The 25,895-nt window shown below is 43.4% G+C and overlaps 1 protein-coding gene across 1 annotated transcript; it reads right to left on the bottom strand.

Moving 5' to 3' along the window:
- Nucleotides 1-7,021: 7,021 nt before the first annotated feature.
- Nucleotides 7,022-17,567, bottom strand: LOC133339440 (zinc finger protein ZFP2-like). The gene is made up of 2 exons (XM_061547597.1): nucleotides 17,521-17,567; nucleotides 7,022-15,444 (listed from the first exon to the last, which is right to left on the bottom strand). The coding sequence occupies exon 2, from the start codon at nucleotides 15,432-15,434 to the stop codon at nucleotides 13,080-13,082; it is 2,355 nt and encodes a 784-aa protein (XP_061403581.1). The 5' UTR covers nucleotides 15,435-15,444; nucleotides 17,521-17,567; the 3' UTR covers nucleotides 7,022-13,079.
- Nucleotides 17,568-25,895: the final 8,328 nt, after the last annotated feature.

Raw genomic sequence — 25,895 nt, 5'->3', positions numbered from 1 at the left:
GATGTGCAAATATCGTCACTGGGGAGACAAAGGCGGCCGGGCGTGGTGCTGGACACCCCAACCCCTCGTGTGCCGTGTCGGCCTTCAAAGGCGCCTGCCAACGGTACATGCCCCAACAGTTTGTTATTGCTGTCGGGGGGAAATCTTAATCTTTGTGTACACAATAGTATGTATTTAGATGTGTTCTCAGTGTGCGTTAATATATTGTTATTGATTAACGTCTTTATTAGCAGTCTGTTTGGCACGCGTAATTTTTCCTTTCGTGTGCGTTTGAGTCAACATATGCCTCTGTGCACAGTATTTGTGGAGAGGTGATATTCCGCACTCCTCATGTGTCAGCGGGTGGCATCACTATTGGGTCAACAGGGGGCGGAAGAGGGGCTACCTCTATGTGAAGTGGCTATGGGCAAAGGGGGCCAACGATGATCTCCGGGATAACGGATCCTGGGACACAATCCACAAACCCCGAGTGGGGGGATTGGGGGATGACGTCACCCTTCCAGGAACTGGTGGAAGGTTCTGGAAGGAAGGCGGGGCTGGGGCGGAGCAAGCCCCGAACCGGTATATAAGTCGGACCTCTGAACGATAACAGTCAGTCTCCTCCACTCTGAAGACCCGGGCTGAGGCTCGGACCCTGGACCCCAAGCTCCGCCATCCTTCTCAGGGCCGGAGCTCAGTGAGGCCAGTGGTCAGAACCTGACGACCCGGGCACAGTCGGGTCAGCATAGCCTCTCCTAGGGCCCCAGCCAGAGGTCGGGGAATTAGCAGGGTCCCCAGTGTTAGGGCAGTGTAGCCCAGAGGCCATCAGGGTAAAGGGGCCACTACCCCTTTGTGTTAGGGATCCTGTAGAAAAGAGTAATAAATATTGTGTTGCCTCAACTGGCGTCTCCCCTGGTTTCTGACCCACTACATTTGTATTACAGGGGGTCCTCGATATACTTCGAGGTTAGGGACCGAGACGTTGTGACTTATAACGAAACGATGTATAGCAGGGGACTTCCCCCCCCCCCCCCCATAGGAATACATCAAAATGGGGGTGGGGGCTATGGACTGGAAGAGTTTGAACATTGCTTATGCGACGCAGAGCAGGGAAATTTCTCCCAAACAAACAATGGATTTAGGTAGGGATAGCGACCGCAACTTAGGGAAATATTGTGCTTCATAACTAGCAACCAAAAAACGTAATTAACATATACAGAAAACCAGGTACTTTTATGACCATTTCAAATAGGCACGGTATACTTTAAAACGTTTTCCTTTTTTAATAGAAAACGTATTTGTGACCTTTTAAAGCAACGACTCAAAAAAAAAATTTCGTGTGAAAAATATTTTACCTTAACCCATAATTGTATGTTCTCACTTTGAGGAGTGGATGAGTTGCAGTAAATGGTTGCGACGATATTTTGCGATAAAGTCCACACCGATTACAATGAGCAGTCAGTACGCGAGAGACAGTGGAACTGAGATGGTGGCGCATGAATGAGTTGTATAATACACCTACACCCCCCTTCCACCCCCTCCCCAGAGGTGAGCTCAGCTGAGCTCAACTGAGCAGGGTCGAAAATTGTAATAAAATCCTTAAAAATATTTTAAAAAAACGGTTTTAAGTGCACTCTAAAGTTAAAAAGATATTTTTTAAGCCTTCACCAGCTGATCAGAATATTTTTCGACATTTGTAACTAAAACATAAAACCGTGGGGCACTCCTTTAATATTTGTATGCATGAGTTGCTTTAGAATGTTTTAGTTTGATAAAAGTGTATTTGTGTGATATGTATGTAAAAAAAAATTCAAAATTTTTTAGAAGGGAAAATGTTGATAGTTATGTCATTTGACGATGAAGTGTAGAACATTTACAAGTGTTTTGAGTATAAATCTTAAATCTGTATTACTACCTCTTTCTACTCGTGTGTGTTGAACTGCTTTTAAAAAAAATAATAATTGACTGCAAAGGGATCCAAAGTATAGGTAAACACATTTTTTTCTCAACTTCCTATAGCAACTTTTATTCTTGGTCAGAGTATATTAGTCAAAGGGAAGATAAGTGCATACATGACATGCATAGGTTATTACTATATATAGATGATCAAATCTATGTTTGCTTATCCGATAATATAATGAAAGCGTAGATTTGGTTTTAATTATTTTGAAGGTATTTGTCAAGTATTTGTAATTGTAATTATTACAGCTATTGTTTTTTTTATTTTCCTATCATAATCAAGTCGACATATGCGTTTCAATTGCTTCAAATACGTATTACTTATCTTGTTAAGTTTTCACTATTGATAAGTAAAGATTGCTCGTCAAGATTTGCAGATGAATGGTGAACTTTGTATTATAATGTATTACTAGGATTTTTATTTTACATTGCCTAAGACCTTACACCTTACCATTTTCTAGTGATATCAGATACCACTCCCTTATTGTGAGACTTGAGTTTGAACGCTACAAGGCATTTAATATTTTACTTTGTTCCAACTCTTCGAAACCTAAACACTTGAATGTTAGCATGGAATAGTTTTGATGATTCTAAATGTGCTACTAAGACATCAAGCCATCTCAACCAACTAAGTAGCATCGTGAGATTGGTAATAGGAAATAGAGACAGTCCTGCTATATTATTAGAAATGTAATAGTATTTTGTTTTGCTATTGAGTACCATTTGTTGGTAACTTTCTTTAGCTATTGTTGGTCATCGATTAAGATAAGTGATATTAAAGGAGCGCCCCACGGTTTTATGTTTTAGTTACAAATGGCGAAACATATTCTGATCAGCTGGTGACGGCTGAATTTTTTTTTACTTTTGAGTGCACTTCAAAATAATACCGTTGTTTAAAAATTTTTTTTTTTTAAGGGGTTTCTTTTTAAATTTTTAGTCTTAATTTTAACAATTATTTTTTCACAAGGGAAATTGTTTGATATTTTTTAGAAATACTTACAAAGAATACTCAGTCTAAGACTTAGTCTACTTCTTTTGTGGACCTTACCTTTTATAGAGCGATCCGAGAGCACTGTTCTTAACTGGATGTTGTTTGCAATTAACTGGATGTTGTTTGCAATGTACTCAACCATATTTGCGTGTATAAGTTGTTGAGACACAAATCGAGTTTCTTAAACTTGGTTAATGATTTTTAATGTTGTTAATTTTTGCTAATGCTTCATTATAGCATGGTGTCTTTCCAGTTAGTTTTAGGATGTCCAAATCTTCAATTGGAAGTCCATCCAGCGAGCGAACACAACTTAAGGCAACATATGCGTGACCTGCTTCGAAGAGCTTTGATCCTAAGTACACGACTGCATGATCCACTGTACATCCTTGCATTTTGTGCAGTGTCAATGGCCATGATAGAATTAGTGGCAGCATTCTTCGTTCAGCTGTACCATAGCCACGAGTAGCAGGGAACTGATTTCGGCTTCATTTGGTGTCGTCCTTGCCAAAGTCTATTGCAACTATTTCAGGTATTTGTCTTTCGTGCAATTATGCACAACTAGGAATAGGGCAATAGATTTTTCGGATATATCCAACAACACCATTTACAAGTCCTTTCGAGACATCAATGTTGGATCTTAACATGACTTTGGCTCCTATATATATTAGCAATTCACATGGCAAACCTCCAGTCTTATTGATGTTCTTTGGAATGATTGTGTTTATTCCGATATTTTCAACATTTCTTGCAGCATCCACTAATTGATCTTGTACTGTTGTTGTGTAAATAGGGCTCTGAAGTATTGAAGCACTGCTTCATTATGAGCATTAACTTGATTCTTCGATAGATAGATTCGCAGAGCTTTATCTATGGCAAACTCTCCAATAAGTTGTTGAAGACGTTTGCTTTCCAATACTGAGAAATGCTCAGCTCTCATTTCTCCAACTCAGTGCATTCAATATAGTGATGAAGGTATTATACTGGTAGGAACCTCCTGGTTACACCAGCCCACAGGGGACTATTGTGTCCGTTGTGTAGGGAGGGGCTGAGTGGGGAGGGAGGGGCTGGGTGGGGAGGGGCTGAGTGGGGAGGGTGTGGAGGGGCTGGGTGTGGAGGGGCTGGGTGGGGAGGGTGGGGCTGGGTAGGGGGTGGAAGGGGTGGGGCTGGGTGGGGGTGGGAGGGGTGGGGCTGGGTGGGGAGGGGCTGGTCACCCCGTGGTGCCCTTATAAGACTCAACGTTTAACCTACTCACGCCGGCTTGTGCCCACCCTCACAGTCGGGCATATTTGCGGAATACACCACGCCGCCGTTGACCCTGGCCATTGACCGAGCAACCCAACGTTCCTATCAGCTCCCTCCGCAGGAATGTGTTCACCTTGCTGTCTCATATTTGCTTTAAGCCCGCAGTGTGAATAATCTCCATAGATGAGTGGCAGATTGCCGATATTCTGGCTGACCATATATAGGAGTGACAGTTGTGTTTTTTGGTCTAAATGGAGGAAGCTGCATGAAATCGTCAAAGAACAGGACATTGATACCACCGAAAAATTGATCATACTTATTCTTCAGCTGTCGAAGACGCATATCAATCATGCATAGCATCTGATGAGACCATTGATATGTCATCGATGATGATGCATTCAATGTCCTTCCATTGTAGTCGCGTGGTTCTGAAGTAATGTCGGATTATAATGGTGACATGGTAGCGCTTCAACCATCTCTTTGAACAGACAATTTGAATGTGGAATGAATAGTTGATCCATCGATAAGGCGCGCAGCGACTTCAGTTAATGCACAGACTATGACAGCTTTCTTTGCAAACCAACGATTTATTTGATATTTCAACAATTTCAGTAGGAATGTGTTGGCCACTCCAGCTCGACCAGTGATGAAGACGAGAGTCTTCACTCTCAGGGTCTTCATGCAAATGTATGTTAATGCTTTTTGCGACCATTCAAAACATTTCCTGTGGTCCTACTTTCATTGCTGTACGTGCCGATTGGAATTGTTTTTCATTCATTGGGACATCTGCCACCTCTTCTTCTTCATCTTCCATTTGAACTGGTACAGCTTCTTCGATATTGTTGAGTGCATGAACTTGATTTAATGCGTTCTCCAGTTGTCCATCGCGTTCACGATGCACTTGCATATGGTCACTCAACTGTTTGAGCTATTGTTCATTTGCTATAAATGCTTCCTTTGCAGTATCAAATTCTTGCAAAAGCTCTTGTTAACTTCCGTATGGTTTGTATTGAACCAGAAGGCTAGAATAGTAGTTTTCATGATCTGTTGCAACTTTTTTGGATGAGCATCGATGAAGTTGATGGTGAATTGAAAATTTCTTGATCCTGTTGATCGTCTGCAGATTCGTTTAAGTTATTTAATTGTGTCACACTCAATTATGCATGCTCTGCCATTGCCTGCCGGTGCATCTTTCTGACCACATGAATGTGAATCAGTGTAGTATTTTTCACTAATGCATAATTCCTAATTATTTCGATCCTGTTATTCGTACACCAGCCGATGATTTGTGAACAAATCATTAAATGCATCGCCCAAAGTGATTCCTTCTGAATCGCCTTCATTGGCTTAGTCTTGTAGACTTCCAACGAGAAGTGTTTCCTCATCATAGGCTATTGAGAATGAGTTGAAATTAATGAAGTCGTTTCTTATGGCATAAAAATGTTTGACTTCCAGATATCCGTTAGCTGTCATTGCATATCGTAGACTCGCAAGTTTGACCAATCGAATGGCTTCATACATTGCATGACCTGCAATCAAGTTCACGTTGAATGTATTTGTGATCCATATGCTTGGTGGCAGTATAGCAGCTCTTACAATATTTGCCAACACCATTGCACAACATTGCACAAAATTGCACACTTGCATTGGCCCATGTAAACACATCTTCATTTGCTTGATGCCATGCAGCCACACAAATCTAGATCTTTCATGGATGAGCATGTAAGCATTTGCAGGTTCTTGCGGGTGATTTTGCCCCACTGGTTGTTGCGCAGGAATAGCAATTTAACGTACACTAACGATTGAGACCTCCTTTGCCAGTAGCAAGATATAGTATTAGGTTTTTACCCTTTTAACTGCTTACCCCGAGCTCTCAATACTCTGATGGTGCGTTGTCTTTGAGTTGTGCGCCTTTTGGCATCATCTGGTCCAACACCATGTGAGACTAGGCTCTAAGAAAAGCCATCTCTGGTGTGGACCGATCAATTTCAAGGACAGTGCATACATTATCAGTTGTCTTTTTGTTTGCATTTTGACTGCAAGTGTTGTGGTTAATGCAAACATGATCCCTTGTATAAAGGTGTCAGTTTTGTTGCCAGTTAAAAGGGTAAAACCCTATTACTAAGTACATCAGCAATGTTTACTTCTTGATTGATTGTTAAATCCCGATAAAGTGGATTGTTTTGAATTAGCCAGTTGAGTGCATTGTAAACCTGTTCACGATGTAAAGAGAATGCGCGTGTGGTGTTGAGATTTTCAAGATCTTCTGTGTTGTCAACATTCCAGTATTAGCCATTGCTCGTGGAAGTGTCACTAACTTCAAGATGTCCATAGCAAAGAGCACTGCCTGTGCACGGAAGCCATATTGACCGAATACTGAAGTGAATTTGATGATCTTCACAAAAAGGTATAACTCTTGATAAGACGTTATTCTGGCTGAGGTAAAACGCAAATAACATCTGGAATTTCACCAGGATCAACATTATTCCAGTGAGCTTTTGGCGGTGCAGCTCTATTGTTATTGCTGATATGTGGCTTGCAACGTGAACACATTTGCAATGTTTGCTTTGATGACAATTCGGTTGGTAGATAGTGCAATGAATTTTCATTACCTCGTACTCTGTAAATATTAGTAGGATAGCAGCATTTGGTGCAGACTTCACAGATTTGATTGCAGAATGTTTTGAAAAGGGCAACACTCAACCGATTTGTCCACCACAACCAGCTTAATTTTGAAATGGAAAAAAACATCAATATGAATGTTAAAAGTTCGCTTTAAATATGGTGAGTGCCAAAATGACGCCACGGACCCTCTCCATGCATTGTCCCATTGGATGCACTAAATCATAATAAACTTTTGTAAAGACACCAAAGCATTGAATGTTACTGTTGACCTTAAATAAGGAAACACACAATAGTACTAAGAAAATGTTCTAGGCGAGTTTCGAACTCTCGACTCCTACGTTGGTATTAACATATTTTTCACAAAACGTGTTCGCAAAGCACTTGTCGAATAAGGCTTCCATACAAAATATTAATTGGTTTAAACGAGCCAAGCTATTGATTAATTGATTGCGATGTTGATGCAGGCATGCATTGCCTCTGGATATGAGTGTGCAAAATTTGGGATCGATTGGACAACCGGAACTGGACGATATTTTGATTAGATTATTTGACCACGACATACAAACAACTCTCGACTCCTAGGTTGGTATTAATATATTGTTTTCAGAAAACCTGTTCGCAAAACACTCGTCGAATAAGGCTTGCATACAAAATATCACTTGCTTTAAACGAGGCAATTGATTAATTGATGCCGATTTTGAATCAGGCATGCATTGTATCTGGATCTGAGTATGTGTGCTAAAGTTGGGATCGATTGGACAACATGAACTGGACGACAATTGATTACAAGATTAGACCACGGCATACAGAGGAATGAAGTTTAATAACTCGATTTGACAAGGTGAACAGGACAACAGTTTTATTACAAGATTTGACGACATGCAAACAGAGGAATGAAGTTGAATTTTTTTTCACAATTTCGTTTAACTCACCGTCGAAGTACGTCAGTGATGCGGCGCCTGCTGCCACATCAGCGCTTGCCTGATTAAATGTATTATTTTAAAAATGAATCTGCCTGAGACACGTGGCGCCTGCTTCTTGGGCGAGACGATTCTAGAGTGTAGGGACCGCGGCATTTTTGACCTACACAAATATCTATATAAATAATGTGTCCATACAAAGTGTTAATTGCTTTAAAGCAGCCAATTAATAGATTGACTTATGGCGATTTTGATACAGGCATGCATTGTCACCAGAACTCAGTACGTGTGCAAACATAGGGATTGATGGGACAACGGGAAGTGGACGAAATGTAGATTACAAGATTTGACCATGACACAGCTTTCAAGTTAAGTAAAACCGTTGAAAAAAAGGATAATCATCACTGGTGATGGCCGCATATGTACCCTCTGCACTTTCTACGATTTTATAATTTCATCGAATATCTACCTCAACACTACCAAAAATTTAACTAATATAACATACTGTATCCAATTGTTTAGGAACACCAGGAAACTTTAAATATGAATTGTTAATAGAAACCAGTCACTTCCGAATGGTCGTTTACTGTGCATGAGGCTCGGCATAGACTTCTACTATCGCTGTTTGCCGAGACCAAAAGCAATTGAAGTGCAATTGTATTACAAAGTACATAAGTAAATAACTCATAATAGTTTTGGGTTAGGCCGTGTAAGTATAAATTCGTCGTAAACCTCCACCACCCGACAGCCAACTCGTAAGGGTTGTCACGTAAACAGAACATGCCAATTCGTCACTAGTACAGCACTAACCGGTGTGCCACAACCGGTGCGCTGGACTAGTGACGAATTGGCATGTTCTGTTTATGTGACAACACTTACTATACTCTTGTTCTAGGTTTGAAGTTTTCATGACTGCAAGGATCCATACTCTGGTTCTTTCGGTAAAGTCACATAAGTGAAAAAATAAAAGTAAATTAAATCACGTTTCGGGCGCAACACAAGCGTCTGTCATCAGGTGCGGACAACCACAGCAAGAAACAATTGTTGAAGTAGGCAAAAGAGCTGCTTTTAACAAGGGATTATATAGATGAGGGAGGGGGAGGAGCCAATGATAGAGAGTGTGAGGGCAGGGCGTGGATCAGAGGGGAGTGGAAAGCAGCATGCTCGAAATGTACGGTAAATTTCCAAGTGATGGGAGTAAGCAGGGCTAGACGTAAGAAACTGGAGATGCAGATAGGAAAGCAAAATATAAAGCAGCTCAATTTGTATCCATCTTCTCGGTTGAAGTTATGTCTATGTTTATATATCTGGATGGCTTCATGAACACACCTTTGATAGTAGCCAGAAGGTTTGCAGAGTACCTTGGTCTCGGGAAAAAACAATATCATGAGAGCCCACAGCATTATAGCAATGGTCAGCAACGGCGGAGGAATTAATTCTGCCGTGTTTCAGATTTGACTTGTGCTCGCGGACACGGTCAGAGACATGACGTTTCGTTTCCCCAATGTAACAATCACCACAGATGCAACTTAGTTTGTAGACACCAGGGTATTTCAAGTCAGGAATGGCATCCTTTACAGATGGGATTAGATCACGGATTTTGTGTACTGTACTGAATCGGACCTGGATCTTGTGTTTGTTTAAGATTTTGGCAATCTTTTTGGTAACGTCTGCTATGTATGGTAACGTGATGGTTTTGATCGGCGTCTCAGGGAATTGTTTCTCCATGGTTGGAGAAACCGCTTTTCGGATAATGCGGTCCGAGTATCCATCATCTTAAGGGTCTGGTGTACGTGTTCCAGTTCACTGGCTAGGTGGTGTTGGTCAGAAATGCAGTGGGCCCTATCGTGCAGTGTTTTGATGAGGGAATTCTTTTGTGCCGGATGGTGGTGGGATTCAGGTTTCAGATAGGAATCTGTGTGGGTAGCTTTCCTGTAGAGTGTCCCAAAGAGTCATCAAGTTTCTTCTCAAACCATTCCTGGTTTAATTTACTTTTATTTTTTATTTTTCACCTACGTAACTTTACCGAAAGAACCAAAGAGTATACACTTGTTGGCTGTGTCGGGTGGTGTCGGGTTTTAACGACACATTTATATATTTACGCGATCTAACTCAAAAACCTCTACTATGGATAATGGTTGCAAAAGCCTACGTGTAAAACTAAATCCACAACATTTACAATTTGAGTATGACGTTTCGCTGGTAAATAACTCATGAAATAAACGTAAAATAAACAAAACTAGCAATAGAAACATGGGGAAAAATATAGTTCTAAGCATAGAAAACAATTACGTAATGCTACACAAGGAAAAAATAATCTATATATATAAAATCGCGAATCTGTCTGTCTATCTGTCTGTCTGTGTGTCTGTGTGTCTCCGGACCATACGCACTTTCATTGGACGCCGGTTGCCCCTGCCAACGGCTAGCGACGCCTTCGCCGCTTTCATTGGACCTGGCAACGGCTAGCGACGCCTTCGCTAAGGGCTGCACTTTCATTGGACGGCGGTTGCCCCTGCCAACGGCTAGCCACGCCTTCGCCACTTTCATAGGCTCCGTAATTAATTAAATAATAGCCATTACACAATATTGTTGGAGCGCTGAGGGGGGGGGGAAGGAACGCCACCCGTACCCTGCCTCCGCCAAGTGCCCAATTTTGGCGAGGCCGCAGGCTCTGCACGCTACTAGGCCTCAACACCCACCACGCCACTCTGAGGTAAATTCATCAAAGTTTTTCGTACTCTTCACTCCACCCCCACCACAATGTGTGCAATTAATATTACTTTTAAACCCAACGCGCCAACAATCGATTACTTAAATGTTCACTGTACAAATAGTCATTAAGCTGGGTCAGCGTACTGCCAGTCTATCATGTAGACTGTAGCCTGCTTATTAAGCTCGGTGAGCGTACTGCCACTCTATCATGTACACTCTAGCCTGCTTATGAAGCTGAGTGCGTGTACTGGCAGTCTATAATGTGGACTGTTGCCTGCTTATTATAATCGATTCTTTATATGTTCTTTGTACAAATAGTCATTAAGCTGGTTGAGCGCCCCCAGTTCGATTCCAACTCACGCCCACCACCGCTGACGATTATTTGAAACGGACCTGGGCCTCCCCTAGGTCGACTCAGCCTCAAACGCGTAACTGCTGTCGTGTGTGAACATCGTCACTGGGGAGACAAAGGCGGCCGGGCATCGTGGATCCAAGTCCCGGGCGAAGCCGGGTCATGTCTATGTGTGTATGTGTTTATGTGTATGTCTGTGTGTCTGTATGTATGTGTGTATGTATGTGTGTGTATGTGTTTGTGTGTATGTGTGTGTGTATGTATGTGCGTTTTTTTGTATGTCTTTATGTGTATGTCTGCGTGTCTGTATGTATGTGTGTATGTACGCGTGTGCATGTGTTTGTGTGTATGTATGTGTGTGTCTATGTATGTGTGTATGTGTTTCTGTGTATGTATGTCTGTGTATGTATGTGTGTTATGTGTGTGTCTGTGTGTCTGCATGTATGTGTGTGTGTATTGTGTATGTGTTTGTATGTGTTTGTGTGTTTACGCTCGCATTACACAAATGTGTTGCAGGTCTAAGGCGTTCCTTGCGCAGCATTGCTGCTCCCTGAAAGTCGTGTGTGTCTGCAGCAAGCGCGTGTATGTGTACCTATGGACGCGCGCGCGTGTGTTGTGTAGGGGGAACGGTAGTGTAGTGCTTAGCGTGCTGTCTGTGTCTGTGTGTCTGTGTGTGTGTGTGTCTGTGTGTGTGCGTGTGTGGTGTGTGGGGAGCGGTAGTGTACTGCTTAGCGTGCTGTCTGTGTGTCTGTGTGTGTGTGTCTGTCTGTGTGTCTCTGCGTATGTCTGTGTGTGTGTCTGTGTGTGTGTCTGTGCGTGTGTGGTGTGTGAGGATCGGTGGGTGTAGTGCTTAACGCTACGCTGCGCTACCAACCCGGCGAACCCAGTTCGATTCCCGCTCACGGCCACCACCGGTCACCATTATTTGAACCTCCCCTAGGTCGACTCTGCCTCAAACGAGTAACTGCTGTGGCGTATTAACATCGCCACTGGGGAGACAAAGGCGGCCGGCCGTGGTGGATACAAGTCCCGGGCGAAGCCGGGTAGTACAGCTAGTAATAATTACGTAACACTCAAACAAAATCCATTTACCTTAACCTAGTGAAGCACGTGCTCGATGCATGCGGCGTTTGGGTAGAGTGATGCGTAAGGCCTTATGCTTCCGAAATCTTACCACGCTGCATTAAAGTATTTCCGTAAAATCGGATTTTCGTAAGTCAAGTCCTTCTGCAACCGGGGGACTTTAGTTATTAAAGCATACATTACGAGCCTATTTTGAAAGTTAAGTAATTTATGATGAAGTATAAATTGTAACTTTTGGACATTGCTATTAAAGTGGTTGCCTAGTGTGGCCAAGCTTTTCTGGATGCTCCTAACCTATTTTTACGATTTATTTTCAAATGCACTTTAATAAATACGAAGTTAAGCAATTTCGTAATTGTTACCATGTGTATACCCGCCACATCGTCCTGTAGTTTTTTACAGTTTAAGTTTATTTCATGAGTAATTTACTGTATGTACTTTATTTAACACAATTACACTTCAATTCTTTATGGTCTCAGCCAACAGCGATCGGAGGTCTAGGCCTAGTGTAATGCACGGTAAACGAACATTCGGAAAGACTGGTTTCTGATAGCAATAAATATAAAATTGTATAGTGGTATGAACAATTATATACAGTATATTTTCCATTAGTTTAATTATGGATAAGGTCGATATTCTATTAAGTGAAAGAACCATAGGAGGTGCAGAGCGTATATACAGCGATACGATACAGGTGCGTTAGAAAACGGATGACATCGCGATACAGTACTGAGAAAAAACGAACTAGTGACAGTGAAATGTGAAGAAGTCAAATCTGAAACACGGCAGAATTAATTCCTCCGCCGTTGCTGACCATTGCTATAATGCTGTGGGCTCTCATGATATTGTTTTTTCCCGAGACCAAGGTGCTCTGCAAACCTTCTGGCTACTATATTTCTGGCTATGGGATTTTATCGCTATTTTGGGAGAAAACTGTTCAGTTTCTAACATACGGAAATTTGGGTTGAGGATCTCTGGAACCTAACCCTTTGGTAACCCAACCTTTCTGTAACTGGGGGACTGCCTGTATTTCACTTTGACACTCAATTACTTCATATATACATAAAGCTCATCTCTGATTGGATGACACCGACACCCATATGCATTTTTTTTATGACAGAAGCCTGTGAATAAGGCGAATGCTTTGGAAAATCTGTCTAAAACTCCTGGTTACACATCTTCCCAGATGCCATTTCACATGTGCTGGCCCCTCCTACTCAGCTTTGTCCAAAAACTCCACCCACACCTCGACATCCACAAACTGTTGGGGATTGCCTTGCTCTCCCTCAGAATCGGAATGTTCCTCCTGCTTCACGCTGCCTCCATTCCCTTGTAGATTGGGTAATGGAGTCGAATCTTGATCTTCACATTTCACCGCCACTTCTTCACATTTCACTTCCACTCCTGGCCGTGTTGCCAAGTTGGAATTTTCTTCCGATTCTCGTTTCATGAGAGATGGGCTCATTGCAGCATGTTGACTTTCACAAGTCGATTTCACTTTCTCCTTGTAGATATTATGTCTCTTTAGGTTTCCTGATAATGTAAACTCCTTTACACAGACAGTGCACTTGAAAGGATTCTCACCTGGATGTGTTGTCTTATGTTTAAGAGACATTGAATGAGCTAATACCTTCCCACACACCATGCACTTGTAGGACTTATGAACTTGGTGTGTTCTCTGATGAACATGAAGCGTTTTTGAAAGAGCAAATGCCTTCCCACACATAGTGCACTTGAAGGGCTTCTCACCCGTGTGTGTTCTATTATGTTTCTTAAGATATGCTGACTCTGCAAATGCCTTACCACATACACTGCACTTGAAGGGCTTCTCGCCTGTGTGTGTTCTCTGATGAATTTTAAAAGTTTTTGAATGAGCAAATGACTTCCCACATACAGTGCACTTGAAGGGCTTCTCACCGGTGTGTGTTCTCTGATGAATGTGAAGAGTTAATGGTTGAGCAAATGCCTTCCCACACACAGTGCACTTGAAGGGCTTCTCACCGGTGTGTGTTCTCTGATGAATATGAAGAGTTTCTGAACGAGCAAATGTCTTGCTACATACAGTGCACTTGAAGGGCTTCTCGCCCGTATGTGTTCTATTATGTTTCTTAAGATGTGCTAACTCTGTAAATGCCTTACCACATACACTGCACTTGAAGGGCTTCTCGCCTGTGTGTGTTCTCTGATGAATTTTAAGAGTTTTTGATTGAGAAAATGACTTCCCACACACAGTGCACTTGAAGGGCTTTTCACCGGTGTGTGTTCTCTGATGAATGTGAAGAGTTAATGGTTGAGTAAATGCCTTCCCGCACACAGTGCACTTGTAGGGCTTCTCACCGGTGTGTGTTCGCTGATGAACATTAAGAATGTCTGAATGAGCAAATGCCTTCCCACACACAGTGCACTTGAAGGGCTTCTCGCCAGTGTGTGTTCTCTGATGAATATGAAGAGTTTCTGAACGAGCAAATGTCTTGCCACACACAGTGCATTTGAAGGGTTTCTCGCCCGTGTGTGTTCTATTATGTTTCTTAAGATGTGCTGACTCTACAAATGCCTTACCACATACACTGCACTTGAAGGGCTTCTCGCCTGTGTGAGTTCTCTGATGAATTTTAAGAGTTTTTGATTGAGCAAATGACTTCCCACACACAGTGCACTTGAAGGGCCTTTCACCGGTGTGTGTTCTCTGATGAATATGAAGAGTTAATGGTTGAGCAAATGCCTTCCCACACACAGTGCACTTGAAGGGCTTCTCACCTGTGTGTGTTCGCTGATGAACATGAAGAATGTCTGAATGAGCAAATGCCTTCCCACACACAGTGCACTTGAAGGGCTTCTCACCGGTGTGTGTTCTCTGATGAATATGAAGAGTTTCTGATCGAGCAAATGCCTTGCTACACACAGTGCACTTGAAGGGCTTCTCGCCCGTGTGTATTCTATTATGTTTCTTAAGATATGTTGACTCTGCAAATGCCTTACCACATACACTGCACTTGAAGGGCTTCTCGCCAGTGTGTTTTCTCTGATGTCTCTTCAAGTTACCCATCTGATCTGTGCTGTATGGACAATGGATGCATTGGTGCCTTTTACTTCCAGCCTTTGCCGAGCCTCTCTTCTCTATGTGATTGATTCGCTCTCCCTCAGAATCGCAATGCTCCTCCTGCTTCATGCTGCCTCCATCCACTTGTAGATTGGCTCCTAGAATCAAATCTTGATCTTCACATTTCACCGTCACTTCTTCACATTTCACTTCTTCACATTTCACTGTCACTCCTGGCCGTGTTGCCAAGTTGGAATTTTCTTCTGATTCTTGTTTCATGAGAGATGGGGTCATTGCAGCATGTTGACTTTCACAAGTCGATTTCACTTTCTCCTTGTGGATATTCTCATGCCTCTTTAAGTTTCCTGATAATATAAACTCCTTCCCACAGACAGTGCACTTGAAAGGATTCTCACCTGAATGTTTTCTCTGATGTCTCTTCAAGTTATCCATACGATCTGTGCTGTATCGACACTGGATGCATTGGTGCCTTTTACTTCCAGCTTTTGCCGAGCCTCTCTTCTCCATGTGATTGAATCTGCAGATACATACATATTACACACAATACACAGGCAGACCTTGCTTAGTGCGACCCTTTAGAGTGCAGATTTGTTACAGCGCTCTTTGTGCTGGATATTTTTGTTCTTAATTTTGTTTAGTTTTCAAAGTGCTCACGAGTGAGAACACGCAGCAGCGCTCGCCAAGCAAACGTACCCATTGTTCGCTCTGCCAATGAGAGCGACGCATGCTCTCAGCCAACCAGACTCCACACCCCGCGATTTAATGATCACGATTCGTGGTCATGATTATATTTAAAAAAACATTGACTCGTTTAGCCAGTTGAGAACTCACACGATCAGGATAGAGTCTCAGACTCCACCTAAAAAAACCTCGCCACACAAATTTAGATTGAGGGCTTCATTAAGATCAGGGAGGTCCTGAAGCCTTTCTCTGAGAATGACCCGGACTGGAAGCGCAGCAGCTCTTCAACCTTGTCTTCCTCCACTGACTTGTAGGATTAGTAAAGTAGAATGCACTTGTAAGCATAGTACATAATACTGATGTTATAAATAATGTTTATTAAATGTTTAGTATTTGTATTATTAGCGCTATTACCGATACCCCAATGAAACCCTCATATTATTCATACTAAAGCTATACCATTGTCAGGAACGCATCCTTATGTAGTACACAATGGGTTTATGATGACCCTTTGTAGCGCTGATAGATTAGCGCTGAATTCTCCAGGAACAACGCATCTGGAGGAGCGCTAAGTGAGCTTTGGGTATAAAGGGCAAGGGCACTCACACCGACTGTGGAAGCCGCTGGTCAGTCTGCCTCCTCACTAAGTGACAGGGCAGGTTTTGAGGTCCCCATAGTGTAGATGCTTGCCCCGAGCTCTCATACTCTGATGGTGCATTGTCCTTGAGTTGTGCGCCTTTTGGCGTCATCTGGTCCAACCCATATGAGACTAGGCTCGAAGGAAAGCTGTCTCGGGTGTGGACCAATCAACTTCAAGGACAGTGCACATTATCAGAGTTATGTTCTTTTGTTTGTATTATGACTGCAGGTATTGCGGTCTATGCAAACATGACTCCTTGCAAAAAGGTGTCAGTTTTGTTGCCAGATAGAAGGGTAAAGAACCAATTATCAGGGCAGGTTTTGTCCACGCACTGTCCTAAGCAGGCTGGACCCACTGCCGTGCAAACATCACCAATCCACCATTCCAGGTTCACCACTCTGGTCAAATTAAGCGGTCACCCTGATTAGTAAGAGAGTCGATAGATATAATTAAGTCCGTCTTGGAAACTCACCTCTTTAAACTGTCTTTGTCTGTGTGGGCGAGTGTGTGTGGGTGGGTGAGTGTGTGTGGGTGGTCGTGTATCGGTTAGCGCGCTGTGCTATGAACCCATCGACCTGGGTTCGATTTCCCCCTCAAAGCCAACACTAGTGACACATATATGAACTGGTCCTAGGCCTCCCCTAGGTCAACTCGGCCTCAAATGAGTACCTGGTGCGGTGTGTAAACATCGCCACTAGGGAGACAAAGGCAGTCCGGGCGTGGTGCTGGTCACCCACCACTTCAGTGTGCCGTGCCGGCCTTCATAGATACTCGCCTGACAGTGGGTGAGTGTGTAAGTGTATGAGTGGGAGCGTGTGGGTGAGCGTGTTGGTGGGCGAGTGTAATTGTGTAATGCTTTGATGTCTCATTCCAACTAAAAATAAACGTCTGGGCTGGTATCGTCCGAATATCCCAGTGTTGAAAAGCGGCCTGCAGATTACTCAATCGGGAATACGCGCAGAAGCATCGCCCCCCTCCCCCCCGAATGCAAAACAAAAACTCGACGATCCTGAACGAGAGTATGGAGACTCTGAGAGGTGAAGTAGTCAGCCAGGTGAAGACAAATTAAACTTAGCAAGCAAATACAGACAAGGGCCGGAGGCAAGGCCTGCATGGCTAGGCTCCATGTTGTACCGTTGCAACCTGGACATCGATTCCATACTTGCCGCTACCCAATTGCTATCGCTACGAGAGAGAGAGAGGGAGGGAAGAAGCGAGGCTGTACCTGGGTAAACAACAACAACAACCAACATCACGATGTGAACTTCTCACCTCCGATCCGAGGGAGTTGTGCGCACAGAAGCAGCTCCTGGGATCTCGTGACGTCACACGGAAGCGCGCGGCGGGGAGATGACATGACGTCACTAGCACCCACACCTCAAGTCAACAGGGACGTGCGTAATAAATTATGTTAACGAGGCATGCCCATATATGGAGTGATTGGGCGTGACCGCTGAACCGGACATAATGAACCACGCGACATAATTGATGCATAAATTACGTTGATGAGCCGCCAGTGGTATTTGTGTTACGGGAATGAAAATCGGAAGCGACCACGCAAACCTAACGTCACGTCTGCTTGTTCATATGGGGAGTTTCCTAGCAGCAAACGCCCAGCAATCCCCGTGGCACCTCATTCATCAATCTTTGAAACGTGGTGGGCACATTCCTCAGCCCAAACGGCATTACCTTAAATTGATACAAAAGTGCAGAATCATTTAGCTCCACCTACCGACGTCAACAAGTCCACAATCTGCAACAACGAGTATCAATCAGGCATAGTGACAGCATTCACCTTCCGGTAGTCCACGTAAAATCGCCAATCACTATATTTTTTCGCTGCGAGCACAGCCAAAGAGGATGGAGAACAGTTTGTTTCAATACACCCCTCAGCCAACATCCTTCAAATCTCATCATGGATGAATTCCTGCTTTTGAGGCGAATAGGGTTATGTCCGAGTGAATAGTGTTCTGCAACGTAGTAGTTCTCCCAGTCTTAGCCGAGAACACATGAGGGTATTGAGAGAACACCCCTGTAAAAGCTACTCTGATTGGCATCGGATAAAGTGGACACTTTAAACCGCTCCATTTTTCTAGGTGGCACGATCATCAAGGGAGTCTCTTCATATCACAACAATTGATAAGTGGCTCCCAGAGGTGAAATCTGCTGACCATTCACCAAATCCAGCAGATACCCAATCCTGAAAAAATCCACTCCCAACACCATGTCCAACGACAGCGTGGGGACTTCCAAAAAAATTATTCACTATTTCTTTCCCCTCGTTACTGATTTTCAATTTAGCCTCACCCATCACTGAGATCGAAGAGGAATCCGTCAAAATTATCTTATCCACCGCGGACTTCGCGGAGGGACCACGTATCCCAAATTTGACCAACGTTGCCAAACTGATCAGGCTATGAGAACAGCCTGATTCCAAAAGAGCATCTTGCCAACTGACCTAAAAGTATGGCAATAACTCATCTCTCTTTCCCAGCGTGTTTCCACCAAACATCCACACACCACTGCATCGGAATGCCACCGAATGCCCCACTCAATTCCTCTGCCTGCGCTTTTGCCTCGAATGGTGCGTCTGCTTTAGCACGCGTCCGTGGACCATCGGAACTGCTAAGGCTCGCCATTTGTGAGGCTTCATCTTAAATGAGTGGTGAGGGTGCTGGTTTGGACGCCATGCTCACTCTTATAGGAATTGATGTGGGATGGAATAGAAAACCAAAGGGAACACCACAACTGATTTAGAACAGTTACAAATATAAGCCTTTAATTCACTCAAACAGAGTAAAGCGTATAACAATAGCAGTATATCCTAACAAGCACCGGTGGGAAAACCAGTGAAAACAACCCCAGGTTCAACAGTACCAACACGACCTCAGACCAGATGTCCACTACAACCAAACTTCACCCTACTAGGTGAACATCAAATGGTTCAAGCATAACTCAATTTCACCACATTAACCACAAAGCACATATCTGACGCAGTTAAACATCACGAACCTTAAAATCACAGAACAGGAAGAGATGCTCGCAAATAACAGAGCTAAATCCTTTGAAAAATGTCCTTCTTGCCAATTCACACAGTTGAGATAAAACTATGGCCCTTTTCTTTATCCACAAGGTAATGTCTTTATTTCACGGCACGGGTCCCCATCTTCATTCTCATTCTGTTAATCAATGCCCCAAACTCCTTCACCCACTCTTATTTTAACCTCTTCCTGGCTCCGCCTCTTGTCGCACTTCCTCTTCACCAATCATCCTCTCTTACCCTCACCTGTCCGAACCTGATGCTCACCCAACCTCCTGCTCTTTTTCCTTTTGAATGTTCTGGCCAATCCTCTTGTTCCCTGCCCTAACCAACGAAAGCATGGAGTGTTTGCTCCAGCCTTCTTGATTACTCTGTCCCAGGGATCATGTGGGACAATCACTACATTACCCCCCCCCCCATGTGAAAAAAACCTAACCGTCCTTTGCTAGGTCCACCCATCCCTGTAAAGGGTGAAGAGTTGGCCCAACCGCAGGGGACGACCTGGCTCACAACTGAACTTGTGTAACCATGAAATAAAATAAACGAACCACACGAACAATGCCTCCGTCTCAAATGCTTGCATGCGCGTGTGTGGTGACTCTGGAGGTGAAATGTCCCCAAGAGGGTGTACGGTTTTTGGCAACGCGTCGAACTTGTTGACCGACAACAGTCATCCACACCGTGGTCCCATACATTTTACCGTAAGGACCTCGCATGCGCTCGTGACCGGGGTAATCGGCCTGTCTTCGGGCGGCGGCGGCCCGGCTGCCCGTTGTTCTGTCAGCGGCGCTCCTACGAGGAGGAAGCGTCGAAGGCTCGCTGACAGCAGGTCTCGGGACAGACCCAGGTGCCATGGGTTTGTTGACTGAGATGACCTGAAGATGCACCAGCTGTACCCCCTTCTCCACTCGTTGTTGTGAGCGTCGCTCCTCTGCCCTCTATTGTTGCTGAAGGGTGACTGCCTCCATATGATCAGTAGCGTCCTTCACAAGCTTCCTCCATCGAGGCCGATCTTGACATCGCTGGTACCAGTCGTTGGCAAGTCCACTCAGCTCCATATCCTCCTGTACCGCATCAGTCCATCTCTTCTCCAGCTCATGTCGTGCCCGTTTAGCCCCCATCTATTCGGCCAAACAGAAGCACTCACCCAGCTTTCTGACCCCAGGGTGAGGGTACCCCACTAGTGACGTCATGTCACCAAGGAGCTCACACAACCCATCAGCCCACCTGCGCGTGACGTCACGTTTATTTGTTCACTGCCGATTTCTGTTCCATTAAAATCCTCGTGTGGTCGAAGCCCCCCCAATTACTGGTTGAATTTCGCAGTCACCCCTAAACACATCCCAGTTGATGCTATCATTGCCCAGGTCGACGTAGCCCTTAAGGGTTTGGGACACATTCCTGCAGACGTAGCAAGATCGGAAATCGCTGCAATCCTCAAAAACGCTAAGACACCTATTAGCAACATCAGCAAGGATGAGCGCCTTGAACTCTCTCAACTAAAAAAGAGAGATGATATAGTCATCCTCTCAGCCGACAAGGGCAATGCCACTGTCATCATAGACAAAACCACATACAATAACAAAATTCAGGACCTACTTAATGATGGCAGCTATACCAAATTAATAGAGATCCTATCAACTGCCTGGTTATGAAAACCAACAACATCATCACTGATTAGACATCTTTAATCGAGCCAACCAGGCGGCTTTCCTTAAAACCCTCTGCTGCTAGGCCACGTACATTTTATGACTTACCACCACTCCGTCCTATCGTCTCCACCATTGGCTCACCCACCTACAAACTAGCCGGATTTCTGTCTGAGACCTTGCAACCATTCACTGGTAAGACCACCTCAGTTGTGCTTAACTCAGCTCACTTGATATCTTCACTTAAGGACATCTCACTATCTATAGGTGATTTGCTTGTCAGTTTCTAAGTGGTATCTTTGTTTACCAAAGTTCCGGTGCCTGACACCATTACAATCATTGGAGATTTGGTTCCACAAGGACTGAATGCTGATGTACCGGCCCTGGTTAGACACTGCCTCACCAACACTTACTTCACCTGGAATGGAACATTCTACAAACAAAATTTTCATGGAAAAATTTGAGACAGATGCCATCCAAGCATCCACCCTACGTCCTTCCTTGTGGAAGAGATACATTGATGATACGTTCGTCATCTGGCCACATGGCCTATCAGCTCTGGACCAATTTTTCAACCACATCAATTCCGTACACCCAGCCATCAAATTCACCATGGAGGTGGAAAAGGATTACAAGTTACCATTCTTGGATGTTTTAATCAAAAAGACACCTGATGGCTCAATAGGACACTGTCTACAGGAAAACCACCCACACGGATGCCTACCTAAAACCTGACTCACCACCATCCATCCCATAAGAATTCCCTCATCAAAACTCTATACCATAGAGCTCGTTGTATTTCCGACCATCACTACCTAGTCAGTGAACTGGAGCACGTACACCAAGCCCTCAAGAAGAATGGATATTCAGACGACACAATCCATAAAGCTATTACCCCAACCGTTGGGAAAGAACCATCTGAGGACCCAATCAAAACCATTACCTTGCCATACATAGCAGGGGTCACCAAAACGATTTCCAAAATCATGAGCAAACACAAGATCCAGGTACGGTTCAAGACAATACATAAAATTCGTGATTTGATCTCATCTGTGAAGGATGTGATCCCTGACATGCAATACCCCGGGGTATCTACAAACTAAGCTGTGTTTGTGGCAGCAGTTACATTGGGGAAACTAAGCGACATGTTTCGGACTGGGTTTGTGAACATAAGGCAGATCTAAAACACGGTCGGACCAACACCTCAGCCATGGCTGATCATTATTTTAATGTGGTGGGCACACATGGAATTGATTTTGCCAAGACGAAGGTACTCTGCAAACCCACTGGCTATCAGCCATCCAGATATATAAACACAGACACAATTTCAACTAATTACTAATCTACAACTAATTACTAATCATAATAATTAACTGATTACTAATCTACTATATAATAATACCACCCCCCCCCCCCATTTAAGTTATGTACTTGAGTGATTATAGTAATTGGGTTCAGTTATTAAATCATACACATTAAAACTAATTACTAATCTACAACTTATTACTAATCATAACAATTGACGGATTACTAATCTATTATATAATTACAATACCCCCCCTCTGCCTCAAATCACTGCACCTGAATGGGTTAAATGATGACGTCACCCTGCTGCTCTATTTAAGACCGGGAGCAAGTGAGGGCTTTACTATTTTGTCAAATTGCCCGATGATGCTGGATGTAATTGCCAGCGAAACGGCGTACTCAAAAATTGTAAATGTTGTAGATTCACTCTTCAACACACCGGTGGGCTAAAGTAGTGAACTATTTGTCTTTTGTCAACGTGACACTTTTTTACTGATTGGCCGTGTCGGGTGGTGGAGGGTTACGACACCTTTATGAATAACGCGATCTAATCCAAAAAACGTTAATTATGAATAATATTGGTCGCGAAAGCCGACGTGTTCAAAAGATGGGTGCAAAATGAGCAATCATTGGAAGGACGTTATTAACCAGTTTAGGTTATAACTGGCTGTGATGTTCCTATCCTACCTACCTATGTTAGCAGTTATTTTCGAATCTCTGAGTTACATTCACTAACACAGCCAACCTTTAGGTGTGTTAGTAAATGGCGGCTTGCCATTGCGTCGTCCGGGCCCTAGCCGAGCTTGGCCCTCGCCGAGCTTACATTTACAAGCAAAGTTCTCTCTCCTACTCGCACTCTCCTACTCGCTCCTACATTAACATTAGCTGCCCCGCCCATCTATAAACCGATGTAGAGGTGCTAGACACTCTATACCAGGGGTCCTCAAACTACGGCCCGCGGGCCACATGCGGCCCGCCGAGGACATTTATCCGGCCCGCCGGGTGTTTTTGCCGCCGCTGCCTGTCTGTTACTTTTTTTCCACATGAGAAGGACGGTCATTGGTGGAAGAGGGAGAGGGGACGGAGTTCCCCCCAATCAGACTGCATTGATGGGCAGTGCAGTCTGTATGTCTCTGTGTGGGCAAAGTTATTGCTGGTATATTGTTTTTGTAGCGCTGTATATATATATATTGGTATTTTACTAATAGCAATTTTGACTCCCTAGGAAACAATGATGTCAAGAAAGAGAAAAATTGACTCGGATTGTAGGATATTCAAAGAACAGTGGACTTATGATTACTTTTTCATGCAGTACAAGGAAAGAACTGTGTGTCTGATATGCCAGAATATAGTGTCTGTGTTCAAAGAATACAATTTACGTCGACACTATGAAACTCAACATAAAGATAAATATGATTGGTTGGTCGGAGAAGTGAGAAAAGATAAAATATTAAAACTGAAAAATACATTAACAACTCAGCAAAATACATTTGTGAAGCAGAAGCAGCTAAATATTTCATCACTGCGAGCAAGTTTTCAAGTTGCCAAGCTAATAGCGTGCACTGGCAGACCATTCGTGGAGGGAGAATTTGTTAAAGAATGCCTTCTTTCTGTTGCCAAAGAGATGTGTCCAGAGAAGGCCGATTTATTTAGTACAGTGAATCTTTCAGGACCTACAATTACATTGTAGAAATGGGAGACAATTCGCATCAGCATTTGCAAAACTCCACAAAAAAACTTTCCTATTTTTCCTTGGCACTCGACGAAAGCAATGATGTTCGTGATTCTGCACAACTTCTAATTTTTTTTCGTGGGACGAATGACTATTTCCAAGTCACAGAAGAGCTTGCTGCACTGCAAAGCATCAAAGGAACAACTACAGGAGAGGATATCTTTCGATTTAAAGCTTTCGTGACTGCAGGGATTCATCGTGCTGCATATGTAGTACTAATAACATTCCTGCATTTCCCATAAATATGCTAAATTCCTCTTGATATGAAAATTATTTTGTCAAGGCGCTCTTTCCCCCGTTTCCAACCCAGCTTATATATATGCTCCAAGCTCGTGTGCTGTTTCATTCAGACGCTGTCTCCCTGACAGACCTGGTTTTCACCTGAGGATGGCTGCTTGCGTTGTGGCCGAAACGTCGTGAGAATTATTTTATTATGTTTTATTTTTATTATTTTATTATTTCCCCTCTACGTGACTTTACCGAAAGAACCAAGAAGAGAGGATATCTATGAAAAGGTTTGCCAAACTGTGAATGGTTTGGAGCTGAACTGGGCTAAACTAGCCAGTGTGACAACTGATGGTGCTCCTAGCATGGTGGGGTCTAAGAAAGGAGTAATTGCTCGCATTAACCAAGAGATGGACAAACATAACCATTCTCATCCAATAGCCATACACTGCCTCATCCACCAACAAGCGCTGTGTAGTAAATCACTGAAGTGGGACTCTGTTATGAAATTTGTGGTATCTTGTGTTAACTTCATTAGAGCTCATGCACTAAACCACAGACAATTTCAGGAATTTCTGTCTGAGCTAAATGTTGACTATGAAGATGTTCTGTATCACACAGAAGTCCGTTGGCTGAGTCGAGGGAGAGTTTTGAAACGTTTCTATGACTTACTTCCACAGATTACAGCTTTTCTGCTTTCAAAAAACAAAGAAGTACCAGAGCTCAATGATGCAGAATGGAAATGGCACCTTGCCTTTCTGACAGATGTAACAGAGCTACTCAACAGTTTCAATGTGCAACTTCAAGGAAAGGGGAAGCTCATCTGTGATATGCAATCAAATGTCAAAGCATTTGAAGTAAAATTAGGCCTCCTCATCAAACAAGTGAAGGAGGAAAACTTCTGCCATCTCCCCACAACTCAAAATCTGTTAGCGGAAAAACCATTGGTTGCATTCCCAAACAAAACATGTGTGGATTCACTGGAAAAATTGCAAAAGGAGTTCCAATTTGGATTTAAAGAGCTTCATCTCCATGAACAGGACATACAGCTTTTCCGTAACCCATTTTCTATTTACATTGAAAATGTGGATACAATTTACCAAATGGAACTGGCTGAACTGCAGAATTGTGACTCTCTGAAAGACGCATTCAAGTCAAGCAGCCTTCATAATTTCTATGCATCTCTCCCCTCTGAGATATATCCTCATCTCAGGAACCATGCACTCAAAATGGCAACCATCATTGGCAGCACTTATGTCTGTGAACAGACTTTTTCCAGAATGAAACATTTGAAATCTCCAACCAGATCTAGACTAACGGATGCACACTTGCATCACTTGTTACGACTAGCAGTGACAAATATGGAACCGGACATTGACCATCTCATTAGCCAAAAGCAGGCCCATAGTTCCCATTGAAATACTGGCAAGTTTGTTGATTTAACTTTACTTGTTCTTCATTTTAAATATTGTATTTGTTCCCGTTTTGTTTCTTCACTTCAAAATAAGATATATGCAGTGTGCATAGGAATTTGTTCATAGTTTTTTTTTTAACTATAGTCCGGCCCTCCAACGGTCTGAGGGACAGTGAACTGGCCCCCTGTTTAAAAAGTTTGAGGACCCCTGCTCTATACGGTAACCTGCGGGGCCACTGTGCATCAGAGGGGCAATGCAGTGTTATCGCTCTGGGACCAACG

Source organism: Lethenteron reissneri, unplaced genomic scaffold (assembly GCF_015708825.2).
Source record: "Lethenteron reissneri isolate LAM-NWPU_2019-01 unplaced genomic scaffold, ASM1570882v1 scaffold_1864, whole genome shotgun sequence".
Classification (NCBI taxonomy): Eukaryota; Metazoa; Chordata; class Hyperoartia; order Petromyzontiformes; family Petromyzontidae; genus Lethenteron; species Lethenteron reissneri.
This window is presented reverse-complemented; position numbering and strand designations above follow the sequence as displayed.